At 42.1% G+C, this 19,222-nt stretch overlaps 1 protein-coding gene across 2 annotated transcripts in view; it reads right to left on the bottom strand.

Moving 5' to 3' along the window:
- Positions 1-19,222, bottom strand: part of LOC308123896 (glucosidase 2 subunit beta-like) — a 141,540-nt gene that overhangs the window by 116,245 nt on the left and 6,073 nt on the right. For both annotated transcript variants that reach the window (XM_080486621.1, XM_080486622.1), the window contains exons 5-8: positions 18,797-18,914; positions 12,654-12,783; positions 5,682-5,748; positions 617-695 (exon numbers count right to left, since the gene is read on the bottom strand). In XM_080486621.1, the coding sequence (XP_080342747.1) occupies positions 617-695; positions 5,682-5,748; positions 12,654-12,783; positions 18,797-18,914 (394 nt within the window). The remainder of the gene's footprint in view (positions 1-616; positions 696-5,681; positions 5,749-12,653; positions 12,784-18,796; positions 18,915-19,222) is intronic.

Here is a 19,222-nt window from a genome sequence, read left to right as displayed (position 1 = left end):
CAACGTCGCCGCTTTATTTGGACTCTTTGACCTACAGCAAAGAGAAAATGGCAGCTCCAAATAAGCACTTTTGTTTGTATTTTCTTTTTTACAGTTTTTCAACATGCCCTATTTCTATTTCTTCAATCTCACACCTTCATTAAGTCTTTAAGTCGTTGCAGAAGCGCCGAGACCCAAGAGGAGGGTCATGAATTGTCATCTGATGAAGATTCGGTCCTGATAGAGTCTCTGACTCTTTAAGTCTTGTGGTAACGTTCAACAACCCGAAAGCTCCTCCAAGCAACTGTGAAGCTAATTGATGCAAAGCAGGGGGAGGCTATAAAAAGATATCAAAGGGCTTCCAGCTTGCAATTTCCAGTGTCTGCAATGTCATTAAAAGGGAAACTGCGCAAGTCAAGTCGAGTCAAGACGAGCCGTGGAGGACTGAGAAACTTTTCAGACAAAGCAGCACATTTGTTTGCGTAAAGGTTAAATACAGCCCGAGGCGTGTGTGCCGTTCTATTTAGGAAGGTTGATGGACAACCAGGAGGAGGTAAAAAAATAAATAAATAAATAAAATCACCAGGAGAAACTCTTGCCTGTAGAAGTGCAGCGAAACTTCTATGAATAAACTTACCAGTGCTTCGTCCTCGGAGAGGAGCCGCTCCTCGTCGTGGACGAGCACCACTTTAGCCCTGACTTCATCGGCTGTTAACCTGAAGGGGGTAAAACATTTTAGTTAGTATAATACAGTTTTCTTCTCGGGTTTGATTGGTTAATTTCATCGTGATTCACCGCTAGGACTAACCCCAGCAACCCATTCCTGGGTTTTGCAGAGCACCTGCAGGCCAGCAAGAAATTCACATTTCAACCTCACTAGTTTTTCACAACAAACAACACTGCGGATGAAAAAAAAAAACCGCTGCACTTTTTGACCAAATCTTGAGGCAATTTTCTTTTTTATGAACTCCAGCCTGTGGCTCCATAACCGACTGCATAATAAACTACAAATAAACACCTCTTGGGACTCAACTGGCCCAAACCTGGATTGACTTTGGTTTTTAAATTCTTAGTTGTTTTCAGCCAAATTCCACTTGGACACAAACACACACACAAGGAAAGAAAAAAAAAAGAAAAAAGAAAAAAAGTCGCACAGAGTAAAATCAAAATAACTCCACATCACCTATAATACTACATTCAGATCGTTTCTTCAGCCGATGTTTCCTGCTGGCGTCTTCCTTGCAGAAGTTTCTCCTAAACTACCACTACTGAGCTGAGATAATGACTGCATTGCCGGGATCAATCCCCGCGGGTCCATCAAAAGCGGAAATGCAGGCAAACATACAAAGCGAATAGCTTGTTCTACTACAGAGGATCAATGCACGTGGTAAGTGCTGAGGAAAAACAATGGCTCTCGCCATTGTGAAGCAGCGCAGAGGCTGCAGAACAGCAGCGCCGTTTATCCAGTGAGAAGAAAACGGGCTCTGGCCACAGCAGTCATTTAGGCCATTTATGAACATATACGGACCCCTGCATTATATTAGCGAGTGGATTGCAATGCGCGCTTATAGCGGGCTTCTCTGAGGAGGACAGTAATAAATATTAGGGAACTCACACGTACACTACAGTGATAAATCCTGACAGAGGGGAGGGGATAAAAAGCACAACCTGTTCGTGGGCCTTTGGGAGGCTCCATCATGGTTCATTTCCTGAAGCAGTTGGTCGACTCTATTTATAGGCCAGCATACTGGTACCAGTTAATCCTGCACTGGGCTGCCAACTGCCTGCCTGCTGGCACAGTAGGTTGCACTTGCGCGTTGTGCTGGGGAAGGTTTGTGATGAAATACTGGTGAGGAGGACCAGAATCTACCTTAATGACCACCGTGTGGGGGAGCCCCCCCCCCCTCCCACCACCACCACCAATAAAGCAAACTAATAAAAGCTTTGTGCAAAAGGAAGCACAGCCTCAAAACGACGTGTAGGATTATCATACATTTCATTCGTTATCCCTGATAAAACAATAACTATTGATTTATATCTTTTTTTTTTCCCCAGTTAAAAAAATTAAAAACAGGCTTCACACTTCAAAAGACTTGCGATTTGGAGCTTGGAGGTGCTGGTGATTCGTATCTTAGAGTGTGACGGGAGGAACTCGTCGCGTTTCGACCTCTGACATTTAGGCTCCGTCTGAAGTGTGCGCCATCTTTGTGCCAGGATCTAAAGAGCTCTCCGAGGCCTTCTCGAGAAAGGTTGCGAATGCCCTCGAGCCTGGCGAGGGATTTAAACAGATCTCCATATCATTTAACAGAAATGAGTCCCTCATGAGGAAAACAATCTGCAAGTAGTTCCGCTTTCCAACGACTGACCACTACGGCAAAAAGAGCAAAAAGAGAATTTGACGTCGGTTTTTAGCCAAAAAATGACAAAAACCCGACTGTATATTTACATATTCTTTTAGTCTACCGGGTGATAAAATGCTGCACCATTAGCTGAAATACACAATAGTTTGAGTTAATCGTTATCCTGTTAATATTTGCATTAAAATACAACTGTGACGATAATGAGCATCATCTTGCTTCTGACCTCTTCCTTTATGTGTTTCAGAATGGATTCAAAACATGACAGAAGAAAAGAAAGAAAAAAATAAAATGTTGTCATTTTTCTTGTGCAGCAATTATTGGCGACTAAATGGACACAAAACTGAGATTAGCTCGCTGTATAAATGGGAGAACAATTATCTGTGAATCTGCATTAAAGATAATTAGCAATTCCAATCAAGTGGATTAAGAATGGGGTAACGTTTTGCTAAGTGTCATTAGGGACAAAGCCAAGAGCTTTTTTTTTTTTTTTTTTCTTTTTTCTTCTTCTTCCTCTACAAGATAAAGACTCTGCAGTGCGCATGCTAATCCGGGTCGAAGTCAGCAAATTGCCTGGCAATGTGCAAGCATCAGGTATACGGGCGACTTTCGACTTTCCATTTATCATAACGCCGGCTAAATCAAGCTTGACACTTGGGCACAGGAGCTGCAGAGTCTTTACTGTAGGGGGGGGGGGGGGGGGGGGGGGGGGGGGGGGGGGGGATAATGGTGATGTTGCATACGCACGTACACAAAGCCTTCACCCACACACCGGCTTTATTTAAATGGGCATCAATACATGTCCTGCATCGAGATAGCCAGCTCACCGATTCCATTGACTGACGGACTGAGACAATGGCCGGGTAGAAATAAGCGGCACTTGCAGATATTTCAGCTTAGTAATGTGTTTGTTTAAGCGCAGCCCACAGAGAGACGCGGCTTTGGGTGGAGGAGATATAGTGGATGGATGGATGGATGGAGGCAGAGCTGAGGCTGGGGGGAATTGAATGGGGCAGGGCGGGGTGGGTGGGTGGGTGGGGGGGCAGAAGGGCTGAATAATGGTACACATCCAATCGCAGGAATGCATAAGTGGGCATATAGCGCTGCCGAGGAAAAAAGCTGCACAAGAACTTCATCCCCGATGCAGTCATATGTTTTATAGCGCTTTCAGTTTACTATGCCCAGCCCCGGCTGCTTCCTTTCCGGGGGAATATGCCCCGTTAGCTTGAGCAGTATTGATTTTTTTATTATATATTTTTTTTTGGCAAGCATGTTGTGGGAAAATGTGAGGGTGGGGACCACGAAAGACAAAAAGCATGAAGGGGACAGAGTCTCTGCTTTTCTGCAAGCCACCAGCAAATTTACATATCTGCGCTACAAAGTAAAATGGATGCCCTTCCCTTTAAAGCTGAGCAATGTTAAACACAGATTATGATGGCGCGGTAGCGGGCTTAGGTGGCTGTGGAGGAAGCCGGGAGAATTTAGGGGGAGGCGAGCAACAAGTGAGCCTGCTGAGGTTTGAAGATTGAATAATGCAAATAAGGCAATGATTTTTTTTTTTTTTTTTTTCTTCTTCTAAGCTTGCTGGAGAATAAATGAGTGCAGGAGGATCGGGGAATGAGAAATGTGCATTCAATTTAGACTGGTTGAGACTTCACTGCATCAGAAATTAAAGGGTGGAACTGGTAATCATTTGTTTTATAACACGAGCACTATGAAACCACAAGAAAACAGCTTGATCACTCATAGGTTGCTTAATATAATTCATTATTGATATTCTTCATATTGCTTGCATTCTTATGATGCTTTTAATTCACTTTCCCGGTTTAGCATAACTCATCCTGAGAACTTGGGGAATAACGAGTGAACAAGAGATTTGCGAGTTTGGAGCCTTCCTAACATGTTTTATTTACACCGAGTGTTTTAATGCACAATTTTAGAGTTCATGTATAAAATATTGACAAATGTGAGTTATCATAAGAGCTGCCATCTCAAAAACACATCCTGATGCTAAACTAGCCTCGCAATACCACCTTTCATCGCAAGGTGGTGTATTGAGGCATGTGAACATTTTGTCTAGTTTTTTTATTGTGTTTTTTTATGAGTTTTTATAATGTTCCTCTATTTTCATGCTTGCTGATTTTGTAATGTGATTTTTAGTACCCTGAAAGGCACTATAGAAATTCAATGTATTCTTATTATCATTATTATTGTGAAGCAATAGAAAAAAGTAAGCATGAGCTGAAATCCAGTTAATATGACACAAGTATGGTAGAAGTTGTAAAAAAATAAAATGTGCTTAGAACTTCAGCAAAGATGACGATAACTAACATACCTGCTTCTGAATGGCATATTGAATGATCCTGACGAATCTGTTATCTTTATTGACGCATGTGTCAGGGCTGTTACAATAACCTGGTAGTTATTCAGTTGGCATATATTGCATTTGATAAAAAAAAATGTAATTAAAATGCCATACAGCAAACACAAAACTGGTCTTATTGAACGATTCATACAGATTAAGTGCAAATTTAATTTGTATTCTACTTCTGTGTTGTTGAGGTTAAATCTCAGATAATCAAGCTAAAAATGCCAGCAGTGGAGTAATATCCATAAAAGGATTCTTGAATAGTGATAATGTCTTTAATGAACTGTCAGCTGTAAAGTTAAGTAGCTGCTATATGATGAGCCAAGTGAAAATCACTTAATTGATCCGTGCAGCTTTGTTCTTTAGACTTTACAACCATCAGTTATTAGAAGAAGTGCTTCAATGACTCAACACTACCCCGCAGTACATAAACGCAACATCCAGTGGTCTTGCAGCTACATTAAGCTTTTTCCACCCCGTGTACAGTAAATTACTCAGACTTTTCCTTTGAAAAACTTGGTCAGAATCATGTTCAGAGGCAGGAATGAAAGGTATCCCTAAAGCATTGTTAACCTCATTTTCTCTTCTCATTCCTCCCAAGTATCTCTGTGGCACAATATTTTTAATGGCATGATTGGAGAAGAAGAGCACAAACTGGAAGCAAATAAGCTTTGAGACTTTCTTTGGTATTGGACTTTACAGATATCTGAATAATGTGACATAAGCCTTTTCACTCTGTCAAGAGTGGAAGCCTTAAGGGAGAACCGCTCAGTATAAAAATACCACCAGTGGCCTTCAAGAAACTGAATCAGTGAATTCCTTTTATATCAAGACCTTTGCCAATATTAGAATATCTTACCTTTTTTGTATTGAATTGCTAAAAATAAAACCAATGCATCAGGGCTATGCCATAAAAAGAGTAAGCACAGGGCAGAACAACATCCGGGATAGACACAAACAATCAGTATGTTATTTACCTGCCATCTTTATTGCTGTCCAGTAACTGGAAAATGCTGGTTACTGAATTGTTCTGGTGTGTGACGCCTGAAAAGAAAAGTAATGACGGGGTTATTGCAAACTCTTTAAAATGAAGGTAAAGCAAGGAGTCATGGCAAAAAGAGGCATTTATTTATTATTATTTATTTTGAAAACTCTGGGAGGAATCGATCTTTAATCACCAAATCATTTCGACAAAACACTAATCTATCGAAAGACGCGGGACGAGTGAAAAGGATTGGGCTGGAGCTGGGTTTTAAAACACGGGGCGCTATGGGGAGGGAGTGCTGGAGGGCAATCAGGCAATGAGTCAGTCACGCTGTGCAAGAACATTTGGTTTCCCTGTAGGGATGGGGGGGGGGGGAGCATGTCAGAGTCCAGAATGCAATCAGGAGGCTTTGTGCTGTAACGGCTGCTATGACAGTGATTTCCCTCTTCTCCATTCACATTCACGGGCAGATGAAAAGGAGACGCAAAAACTTCCTCAATCCCCCCACCACCCCTTTTTTCTTTTTTTCCCCCCCGCAAACACGTGACCCCAGCTGATTCATTTTGTGAATCGCATTCATCGGGGTGGGAGGGGATAGGAAGTTCTCTTATGTTCGCTGCCAAGCATCTCCCATATCATCAGCAGAATGGCGAATGTAAAGGGGCAAAGTGATTGGCCCCAAAGTCTAGGGAAAAGCACTTTACATAATGCTAATTGCGCATCCGCCGCAATTACCTTTCCTTACTAATTACAGAAAAGCTAATTGTGAAATTAGCATTTTTATTTTTTTCAAACCAGTGTACAGTAAAGCGCCAGCGTTAAGTGTGAGCTGCAATGATGTGAAAGAGGAGGAGGGAAAAAAAAAAAAAAAAAGCTTCATTCAGCTTCATCTAAATGATTCTAAATGAATCCTGAAGCCATATTAATAAAGAAACTCTTATTTTGAGTTCCATAAAGCAGAAAATTGCGCGGCACTTCTCAAATCAGCGAAAGCCAGATTACTCACTACCCTAAAGTTGACTTCACTCAACCGCGAGGGCAGGAGAGAGGGGGAAAAAAATAAAAAATAAATCACACGGTTTGCTAATATTCGCCTGCGATACACACAGCATTTGTCATATTAGCAGCCTATTCTTTTTGTTTGAGCAGCACTCTATTCCCAACCTAATGCTTGACATTCTCAACCCGTCCTCTGGTTGCTCTGTCTCGCAAAAATGAGTGCACGAAGGAGGAAGAGAAATGGTCTCATCCCTCCCTCCACTGCAGAGCTGTAGCTATGAAAAACAACCATAAGGAGGATAGATAGAGAAGGGAGGAGGGGGGGGGGGGGGGTGGAGTGAGTGCTGGGAGTGATGGTAAAAGGTAAAAAACCAGGAGTAGGGAGGAATGAGGGGAAAATAAAGGAGGAGAGAGGGTGGGAAAAAAAGAAAAAGGGGGTGGGAGGTTTAAGACATTGGCTCTTTCAGCCGATGGCACATATAGGGGGCTATGTTTACTAATGGACACCATCAGTCATCCACCCATGTTGCCCTGGCGATATCACAGCATACTCGTAAAAATAAGAGAGGCACAAAGAGAAGAGAGAAAATGGAACATATCAGCAGGAGACTGCAGATCTATGCCCAGCCTACAGACCACGTTATCCACACGAAGCTTCCTTTGTTATTGTAGGCTCGGCACTCCAGCGCTGAAAAAACTCACTAGTTGCTGCCTTTTATACACTATAAGCAATATTTCCAGGAAGGAAATTACAGTTTTCTGTGGGAGAGAGAGAGAGAGAGAGAAAAAAAAAAATAGAAAATGGAAACGGATCAAAAGACTGCAGGTGCTGCACAGAACTTTTGCTTTCCTGAGAGCAGGAGATGGCGTAAATACTGAGATTTGAAACCGGCAAATAAGGTATTGCAACCTAAATGGGGCCATTTAATGATGTGGGCTTACGGCAAACCAGAATGAGTCAGACGCTGCATCATATTCAGACAACACTGCAGCACAACTGGAGCGTTGCAGCTCAGGAAAATCAATAACTGACTAATTTCAGTCTGCTCATAAATTCATCAAGGTTGTGATCGCAGTTACTGAGCCAATTGCCTGATTCCCAGAACTCGTCTGCCAAGGTCCCCGCGTGGCTGGAAGTGATTTTCTAGGACATTTGTAAAAACTCGCGGCTGATATGACAAAACAGGTGCGGCAGGGAGTTCTGAGTGGAGAATCTGAAACAGCAACCGAATGAAGTTACAACCCAAAATAACTCAGGAGAAGAGGGAAATCTCGTCTTGTGCCTTGACGGCCTGAGAGGAAATTCACTGTTCGTCACATGTGTCCTGCCAAGAAACTTACAATCTGAGCAAACTACGATGACGTTTATATTTCTCAGATCAATGGATGAACTATGGATGAACTATGGCGCATCCAAGCAATGGATGAAAACGGGATGCTAGAGGGAAAAACCATACATAGGCATACCTCCATAAGAGGTGTGTGTGTGTGTGTGTGTGTGTGTGTGTGTGTGTGTGTGTGTGTGTGTGTGTGTGTGTGTGTGTGTGTGTGTGTGTGTGTGTGTGTGTGTGTGTGTGTGTGTGTGTGTGTACACATACATAAGCGCACTCGTGCACACACATGATATAAAGAGAACCTGATGCCTAATATTATCATTCCTACTAATAAACAGCATATAGCTAATTTTTTGATGATGGATATTAACATGAACTGTCGAACTGGACATTAATAATTCATTCGCGCCTCACAGATACTGGACATTTACACCAACATTCATAAACGATGCATGCACACTCACTGCATAATGCAGCTATACATTTGCCGCCACACATTCTGTAAATACTCCTTTTTCCACTCCTTGCGTATTTGTGATTCTCTCATTCTGTCGTAAATAACTTGTAATAATGCGTACTATTGTGCTAACAAGCTGTTGCAACAAAAGAAATTCCCAGACTGGGAGTAATAGTGCATTTATGTATCAATTAGATTGATATTTGTAATATTATCTATACTTCTGGACTCCCTGTGATATACACATGTGCTTTCCCTTTGTAGTGAGTGTATGTGTGTGATTGTTTTTATCTCTGCGTCAACCACTGTGAGGAAATGGAAACCTATCGAATGCGTAAAGTCAGCCGGGATCGGCTCCAGCACTTTTACAAAGTCACGGTAGACGAAAAGATGAATGGATGGACATACAGACGAATGGACCATCAACAAGAGGAAGCAAGATGCACATTTAAGTGGCATAAGTAGAAACGATTTTACTTTGTTAATCATAAAATAGTAATAAAGAACTGCACAGTACTCCCTAAAGCATAAAAGCAGCATAAACTTCAAAACAAGAACTTTAAAGGAGTGCTTTTTCAGTGATCTTTTTCTATCACTACAACCTGCAAGAGACATCACATTCAAAATATTCCTTATTTGTCTATTCCATAATCAACATCCTATCCAATGATTACATCTTTCCGTGTCAGTCATGCATGGATCATCTGTATAATGATGTCACATCTCATATATTTGGGCTGTAAACAGTGTTGTGTTAAGAAGCAACACCTTGATACAAGCAAACCATAAAGAATGGGTTTTGAATGCGATCTGCAATTGAAAGAAAACATATGACAGATATGTGTGCATCAATATGTATAAATACAGTGCAGATACTGAAGCCTGAAAGTGTTACAAAGCACTATAATAAAAGTGCAAATATTTCCAAATACAACAAGATTGCATAAGATTGTATGATAAACATGAATGAATCTAAAACAGCACAAAATATCAGCTTGATTCATGGTTTGAATGCGAAACGTATTTAAAGCGGTGGCACGACTGCACATGGGAGATGACCATTTTGCAGTACGATGCAAAAAAAAAAAAAAAAAGAAGAAACATTTTCTTACTACTGTGACATCTTTCATCTCTCCCCACTTATATCCCGCTATTGGCGGCCTATAGCTGCACACGAGTATAAAGGAGGTGATTGAAAGGACGGTCTGAGAGCAAAATCAGGTCAACCAGAGGATTACCAATGAACTTGAGGAAATCCTCTCAAACTGTGGGTGAACTCTTGAGACGGCGTAGCTTTGCATATTGGGATGTACCATTAAACGAGACGCGCAGACATAAAACGAGGTGCGCTTTTATACGGCGGAGTTAAAAATCAAGCAAACAAACATCATTAAGGGAGGAAAAGACCTCTGTGTGAACCCCGGAGCTTATCATGGATGGCTTTAAGAGGAAAGACACACACATGATAATTTTTCTGTCTCATTAGCTTTGAACAACAAAGACTTTGCTATTCATTGAGGATTTAGTCCGACGTACTTTGCGAAATGTGAAAAAAATACAATCCAGTCTTTGGCTAAAAGAGGAAGATAGTGTGGTTATATTGCGTATGTCTATGGAGTCATGTGATCGTTTTATGTGACTGGATTGCATAATGTACAAAGGGAGTGAAAAACTGTTGGTTTGGAAACGTGTAACTGCAAAAATTACATATACACACACTCACACATGTATGGATGCATACGTACTGCCCTGTCACGTCAGATATCAACCATCCTCCACGTCTCTTGTTTTTCCTCTCCTGTACGGGACACATTGTGCCACAAGAAACAAATTTTCTTCCAGGGTACAAATAACCCGGGCCCTTTAAAACTTCTCAATAGCTGTGCATGAAGCCCCGGAGACACGTTTGAGTGACAGCCGCTGTAAAGGGAGAGACCGTTAAGTTCTACTTTGCAGGCTCAGCTGCTTGTTCTTTCGACTTTTCATTCCCATTTTGACACGGACTATTGACAGGTGATGAAGGGAAAGGCGAGACATACGTGGGGGAATAAGATTATCTCTCTGTTGTGCTCTTCTTATATGTAATTGAGTTAATTCGAGACTCATCCTCCTGAGCCTCTTTTACGTTTGGTCCTTGATTGCTACACTGCAACCAGAGCGTTCAATTAATTGCAAGTTTTCTGATACTCACCATGAAGACAATATGATATTATAGGAGTTACTTATGCAGGGGAAGGTTTTTCGAACATGTACTCGATGGCATTTTGTGAATTTATTGTAACACAAGCAAGTGTAAAATTACACCCACGGTAACAACTGATTAAAACGGATTCAGAAAATATCTTTACAGTCCCATAGCCATTGTGAGACAAAGCACATCGGTGGAACAAAAAGAAAAAATTGTAAATTCATTGCTTCAAGCACAAAACCATAAATATACCTAATTTTAAAAAAAAAAACACACACACACACGAGATAGTTTGAATTAATACTGCCTTGATGATTGTTAATTGTGCACCGTCTTAAAAATTCCCTTGTATTTTGCATACGTACAAAACAGTTACTTTAAAACATGCCCGCTTTGGTATTTCCATGCATCCATTGCACTTGAATGAGCAGTTCATATTCAGTCCACAAGAGGGCACCACTCTCAACATACTGTGAAAATACCAGTATAAACTGAACATTTTTTTAAGCAAGAAGAAAGAAAGAAAAAAAAAAAAAAAGTCAGCAATGACTAACATGATGACAGCAGGGTGTAGCGTTGATACCCCCCCTCTGGCATTCGCTTCTGATCACAACACTGCCCCCCTGACTTTCGGTGGCACGGCAATCAGTCTTGACGGTGCCCCATTCCAAACTTTAGGAGTAAAATGAAAACTTGCACTGTGTCAACTTTCCGTCCTAAATAATAACAGCGGGGCCCATCTGGATGCCATAAAGTGCTTGCTGATTATACAGTCGGCAGATAAAGGCCAAGCAAAGCAACCTTTAAGTCAATAAAACATCCTTTCGGTGTCTATGCGGCCGCACGCACGCGGTGTCATTAGAAGTGCATAATAAAGCCCAAGATGGACAGCCAACATGGACGATGCATGCCAAAGTGTCGGCGGAAATGAAAATTGATGGTTGTTACACCCTGAAGATGAGCAGTAAAGGAAGTAAAGAATGACAGGCTTGGGAGTGTGTGTGTGTGTGTGTGTGTGGTGGGGGTGGTGGGGGGGCCGTGATGACTGGCAAAGGTCAGCTGGCACAGTGAGAAGCGTGACGGATGCTCGCTCACAAGAAGGCACTGAAGTCAAATGACCTTTACAGCGATCAAAACTTTTACTTGAGGGCTGCTTTGACACTACACAATCAATGTCCAACATCACACCACATCACAGAGGCCGCTGGAAGAACCCAACAATAAATTATAATATCAGACAAACCACATCGTTATGAAAAGGTGAATCTAAAAAGAGCTGATGAGATTTTTCTCCTTTAGAAAATGTCAGAATACAGAGATCTTGCGATGCGTCTTCATGTTACCAGAGTGGGTTATTTCAAATGGTGATGTTTAAATATTTATTCTGCTACAATTCCAAAACTTTGAGCTAATTTAATCCAGCCAGCCTCCCTGCCCTGCCTTCCTAGCGCAAACACTTTAATGATTCTAAATCCTTGTGGGCTCCAGCGCTAAAGAAAATGATTGAGCCCATTTCCTGCCCGACCTCACAACTTTCTGTACATTCACATCCGCGGGCCTGAACGTCACTTAAATGCCGAGCCAGCTTGTGCTTGGAGCGATAAGGGAATTTTCCTGTGAGTCATAAGCAACGTCTCTCCGAAGGTTTGAGGAACGTGAAAGGAGAACGGGGGAAGGCAATATGCTGCTGCCCAGCAATCCGCTCTCACTCTATTTATTTCAACGCCGCCGACGTCTGCATTTAACCCTTCCAGCTCTTTACGGCATTCCACCATTTGTCATCCTGACCATCTGACCCGAGGTTCTGAGGCCAATTTACTTTTGTTCAATGTAAGGCACAGCTGAAATGAATTGGAAGGTGCCCCGTAGCTGTAACAAAGGCCTCGCTATAACTGCAAACTGAGGCAATTCTACCAAAAAGCACAAAATGGCTTTCAATGGACTCCAAACCAAATCACGGCAGGTTGAAAAAGGCGCGACCCTTACCGCTGTCCCCTGCTTCCAGTGCCTTCAGCGTTTGCTCTTTGAGTCGCTCCGCCTCGTGCTTCTTCCTCCTGTGTTCTTCTAATTTGATCTGAAGATCTTCGGCGGCCTGCTGGAGCTCTCTGAGCTGAGCCTGAAGAGGGAAGAGACAAAACCACTTTGAGCGAAAGTTTCCCCTCGGTCACGTCACATCAGACAGGCGACACTGCGGCATGATCTGATTTGCATGTCCTTGATACCATAACAGTTACTGGTCAGTTTAGATGGATTTGAAGGTTTTGAACTGGAAATATGCTGGAAAAGATACCAGCAGAAGAAAAGATTGAACCTTGCACTACTATTTCAGGTGGAACTACATCAGACAACAAGAGGTACAGGAAATACTCAGCACTACACTAATTGGGGAATAATAGCTTTTACTTTTTATGCGTTGGCAGCACCGCTGCAGAGATGGAGAAGTTGGTTGTCCAGTCCATCAGTTTGATCCATATTGAAATATCTCATCATTTACAAAAATGATTGACAGCTTTCTTGAGCCCACATCTGTGGTGTCCTGACATTGACTCCTCCTGACTGGACAAACACTGATCTTTCCTCTGGCACTTCAAGAGTTCAGTGTCAGTTCAAAGAGTTCAGGAGTTCAAAACTAGTTTCATCCTGAAATACACTGTCTGCTATTTATACGGAATGTTGTGTATTAGAAATAAGTTGATGCATTTGTTTATGTGTTGCAATTTAGACTTCGTATTTGAGCTGCTGATATTATAACGTCAGATTAGATGATGGCTGCAAACCCAAACATTTCAACCTGATCTTTGAAATTTGATATAGAATAAACTTCTATCACACAGTTTCACTGCTTGAGCAGTCTCAAAAAACGCTTTGCACTGGAATGACATTCTCATCAACGGCGATAGCTGCTGTGAAAGGGGCTCGACCTCCATTTAGAGCATTCTGGAGTTCAGCGAAAAAGCAAGGACCGGGGATCGAACCACCAACATTGACCTGCTCAAGCAACTGAGTCACAGTGGCCTCAGAGGCTTCATGGTTTGTTTGGTTTGGTTTTGTTCGTCTTACCAAGTTGATATCGAGATATGTTCAACTATTATTGTCCTTATCTATATTTTTACAAATATCTCTTAGATTTGTACTGAAAAAAAGACAATAACGATTATCACAGTTTACACTGAATCTGAAGACGTGACACACGACGCCTTCACTCCCCATTGCTGCTTTACTGACTTCTTAACATTGTGGCTTTGAATAGTCAACTTCAAGTCTTCTTTATAAAGAAGTGATGCTGAAACAGTCTCGATTCAAAAAAATGTTAAAAGACCAGCGCAGTAACAGGTGAACTGAAAACATGAGATAACATTGTTCAGTATTGTGATAATATGATAGTTATTCCAACCATTTGTGACTTATTCAGGATTGATCACAGTTTTCTTGTTTAGAATGCCGTTATTTTGAATTTATCAAGCATGAATACCCAGTAAATGGAAAAATCATTAGTTGCAGTTGAGTCAGTCTGTTGCTAAATGAATATTGCACATTGATATTGCAATAATGATAAATTGGCGGTAAACGGTGCGGTTTGAGACTCGAATGCCTTTTTCCTACCAGACGAGCAGAACAACAGCTCGTTCCAATGTCCTACAGCCGTACTCCAAAGTCCCAAGACCCAAAGACATGCTTGTCACGTTCATCGACGGCTCCAAGTTGCTATAAAGTAGGAGTGTGTGTGGGTGAGAAACTTTAACTTGGATCAAGCAAGGATGGACAATAATGGATATTGGAAACTTTAGTCTTTCCAAATATCGACATTAGTCCAAACTATTCAACCTTGATGTTTCCATGCAAATGGGGGAAAAAAAACACGTATTTATTACTGAATCATAAATGTTCTTTGCGTTTAGAGCTGATAAGATCGATCCAGCTCAATACAGCACAGGCATGTGACTTTACTGTCTCAAAAGAACAAAAGAAGTGACCACATGTTTCATGTCCTCCGCCTTTCTGCCTCCCGAACAGACCCAGCCAGAGCGCTCACAAAAACTTGCACGACAGCAGCCGGGACCGCACAATGGACTATTTAAATCACTTGCATCGGGAGGTGTTGCTGTCGCACCGAATAAATGACAGCTTTTGACAACCAAGCATAACCTACCATCACTCTCTGTAATGGACCAATTAATATGAAAGAACAGCAGCTCCTTGTTTGGGTGTGTGTCTGCGTGCCTGCATGCGTGCGTCTGTCCTGCCTTCCAATCCCTCCTCAGAGACTCTCAGTAATGCCGTGATGGATTCTGCGTGGTTCAGCTAAGGATGACTTCCTTTCTAGGCCAGCCTGCTTTGTATGCCACCTTCAGTTTGCAGCAGTGATTAATGGGCTCCATTATGACTCTACAAGAACATATTTACTGGAGAATAACACCCACAACATGTAAAAAGTTTGAATAAAGTCTGAAAGCACCAAAAACTAATGAGCTTTGGCTGTAAACCAAAGTTGAGTTGAGTTTTTTGTTTGCGATCAAGAGCGCTCTCGTATTTTAGACCAGTGTAAACTGTTTGATAGCATTTTATTGTAGCAAGAAGCCGAGGAAGGCATTTTCTTAAACACTCCCTGCTTGAGGATGTTCTCCTAAAAGTGGACCAATAAACAGAAAAGAGAATCACAAACCTTCTGCAAAAGGATTTCATTTAATACCAATTTGTATTCAATTAAGAGCATTACTCCCATCACTGTTGGCTGTGGGGCTCGATGCATCCATTGCACCACTCAGCGTTCGTTGTGTAAAAAGGCCTCTAATTTGATTTAAAAGTTTTGTGGTGAGCGTTTTTTTTCTTCTTCCCTTTTTCCCTTAACAGCAGATTCTTCTTTAAGCATCGAACCGCAGGAAGAGTTCATTTTTGAGTCGTTGTGTAAGGGTTCCAATACGAGGCCTCCGAGGTAACCCTGCCATATCAACAGAAAGACAGTGAGAGAAAAGGATCACAAAGAGCGGTGGGGCGAGGAGGGCTGGGTGACACTTCAGCCTCGATCTGCCAATCAGTTGCCACAGAAAAGAACATTGTGTGTGTGTGTGTGTGGGGGGGGGACCAAACAGAAAAGGAAAGTGCATGGTAAAGAACGCAGGGACCATCAGCTGGCAAATCAGATGTGCGAGCGTGCGTGTGTTTGTGACAAAAAGTGGCCTTCAGTCAAATCTCTGTTGTCAGATAAGTGGCATCTTTTTAACTGTGTATTTCATTAAAAGTGGAGCATGTTTTAAACAAGCCTGGCCGTCTCAAGAATTCCTTTATATTCTAACAAAGTCATAAAGTGCTTAAAAACACCTTGAAATTAAGTGATTTCTCACATAATAAATAACTCTAAATACTCAAGGATTTAGGGCAGCCCTGAGAAAGTCAGAACTATAAAAAGTGCTCAAACAAGTCCTTCGCGCAACAAACGGCACAGTTTAAAATGGGCGCCGCAACAGGGAATGTCGAGCAGTACAACAGCCCCACACTTCAGCTTCATACAGTTCGTCTCAGAAACAAAAGATCTTGCAACATCCATCAAGTTAGCCACACTTGGGCATAACATATATTATATATAACATATTAAAGCAAAGAAAGAATAAAGACCTCCTGGAAGAATCTCAAGAGATCACCTCGCTGATTTATTTCACACCAAACTGGTTTCCACTTTCTAATGCATCTCAAAATGTATTCCACCCGAGTAGTTTCCACTCATCTGGAAGTTCGACGAAGGGGCAGATTAGTCAGAATTAACTGGATTGATTTGATTACTTATGCAGGAGACCGCAAATGAAGGGTGTCGCTCACACCTGAATAACCTTTTGGAGGTGTGGTTTTCAGTGCGTGTGTGTGTATGTGTGTTATATCATTAGGAGATAGGCGTCACTGCACAACCATAATTGCAACACTGCACTGGCTATACTAACTCACTAAAAATGTGGAAACTGAAAATAGTGAAGAAGTCAAATAAAGATTCACCATTACCTACCAATCATACCATCAAATCTCAAAGTGGCGAATAACCGACAAAAGCATGCGTGTTTCCCCACATCTCCCTACTTATTGCCTTCACATTACTGAGTACTATTTTCTTATAATACAATGCGTTATTTACAAATGAAAAAATACACTAAATGTGTCTTACTAGACTTAACAGGTGTATGTTCATAAATAGATTTCAGCATCTTGTGAAAGGTGTATATGCTCTGTTTACTGTTTTTTCTTTCACGTTAAGAGGAACGCGCCACTCAGATAATCAAAAGCACCTGAAATACCATAAGAAATACGACAATCTAACATCTGTGCGTGTGCAAAACAAAATGCAGTTTAATTGGCAGGAAAACAGCATGATGAGGTCGAATTAGAGCTCGAGTTGTGCTACTAACTGTCATAAACCATATTTGTATGTCTGGTTTGTTAAAAAAAGAAAAAAGAAAAGATAGTCTTTAGAAATGGCATACAAAGACAAAGTGTTTCCAGTGGGATAACGGCCGGGAACAATGTTTTCAGGAGCCGTGGAGGCAGTGAAGGTCTCACTCCGACAAAGCAAGGGCTACCTGCACAGCAGGCTCAGGGTCGGCGTTGGAAACGGGTGCGGGGAAAACACAGCAGACGCCCGCAGCAGCAGGTGCCGCAGACATGTATGATCAAAACAGTATCACGGGGCACAAGCTGCTCACTCAGAATAGGAATCCTCGGAGCGCGGCGCACATAAAAGCAAATTAACCCCGACGTCCCAATCCATCAAGTGTGCGAGCCAGATAGGCAGGTAATCACACCATAGTTACAGTGAGCCAGTGCAAGTAGGCAAAGTGACAAGTTAATTAAATGTGTGGCGCACGATGGGAAACAGTGTCTAAACAGAATTGCATCAGACTGGGATCACACTGATCATTTGAGGGGGATTCTTCTGCCCGTGTATACCGACAAGAAGAAATGAGAGTGAGGGAGAGAGAGAGAGAAAAGGGAATCGAATGTTTCGGCATCTACAATGAAGTGCCACTAAAATAAATAAAAAGGCAAGCGAGCAGCTCCCTGCCAGTGTTTCCTAGACTTTAGTGGTCGTCTCGATGAGCCTCCAGTGCCACCCTGAGGCATGTGATCAAAGTGTTCACCAACTGATGCTGGTTCTTGCTTAATATTAGCGCGTTAGCGTGGTCACTGTGCGCACGTGTCATCCATTATTCATCCAGTATTCTGTTCCCGGCACAAATGTGGCCGGAGCCTTTTGTTTCGAGTCCGTGTGGTGAATCTCATTCAAAACTTTGCTTTTATATTGTCAGAGGTGTATATCAATTCTGCACTTATTTCTTTCTCTGTTTAATCATTAACCTTGCGTGGCTCAAGTTTTATGATTCACACTTACCTTTACGTGGCACCTACAGAGAAAAGACTAACACGATATTAAATGTTTGGAACATGACAATGAATAAATAAAATTGACACTGACGGTCTAAAACTTTCATTAACAGGGTTCGGTTTTAATTTTTTGATGATATAAATGACTTAAAAAACTTGGAGAAAATGTACTTGGGAGTTGTGGTTTGCACTTTGTCACAGCAAAAAAAAAAAAAAAAAAAAAAACCAAGTTCAAATCTGGGCTCAGGAGCCTTTTTGTGTGGAATTCATATGTTCTTACAGTGCATGTGTGGATTTCCTCTGGACGCTCCGGGATTCCAAAACGCTCACAGCTGTGAATGTGAGTGTGTGTGGTGGTGGTGGTCCGGTCCAGCCTGCATCCTGCCTTTGTCGATAATCAGATAGCCCCTCCAGAAGATGGATGGGCATTTAGGCTCTTGCTGTTCTCTTTGCTACTCGATTGTTGGGGTGCCACCATGGCAGAATCTAAAGGACTCTCTGAGGCCTTTAGGCTGAGAATACCGTACCGCAATTTCCCAACCATTTTCTTGGAGTGTATTTACTCTTACATGACAGTTTCAGCAATTTTAGGACTCCATGGACGCTTTCATGATTTCAGTGTACCTCTTAATAATGCAAAAGTTTGAACAGCAGATGAAACGGAAGTTAAAACTATGTACTTCAGAGGAAAAATCCGGATAAACGTCCCCTGTTATAACTCCGTGTTACTTAGCTGGAAAATGCTTCAACGAAGGAGAATGTACCTGTTTCTCCCTCCAGAGCAGCACTCCCTCCTCAATCAGCTGCTGCTTGAGCCGCAAACCCTCGTCCAGAGTCCTCATCTGGCCCTCCACGTACGCTCTCTCTCTCTGTCCCAGATTCCTGGAGGAAGGGCAAGAGAGAGGAGGATGCACAGCGCGATCATTACCGAGAAAACATCGGCCGCCCCTGCTATGGTCACCGAGATGGCGCAATCCAATTTTTAAGGGCCTGCGATGCAGCAGGAATCCAAATGGGAAAATAGAAGAGTAAATAAGACGGGGGCTGATGCTCTGCGGCTGAACTAAATTGTTTTTGAAGTCTGGCAAACACAATATGAGTGTGGACCTTGTGAAAACATAATGAGATACACTCGGCTTGTATGTGGTTTGGAGGCGAATAGCAGAGGATGAAATAATAGAGGACTGTCA

The sequence above is a fragment of the Lipophrys pholis genome (assembly GCF_963383615.2).
Source record: "Lipophrys pholis genome assembly, chromosome: 18".
NCBI classification, from domain to species: Eukaryota; Metazoa; Chordata; class Actinopteri; order Blenniiformes; family Blenniidae; genus Lipophrys; species Lipophrys pholis.
This window is presented reverse-complemented; position numbering and strand designations above follow the sequence as displayed.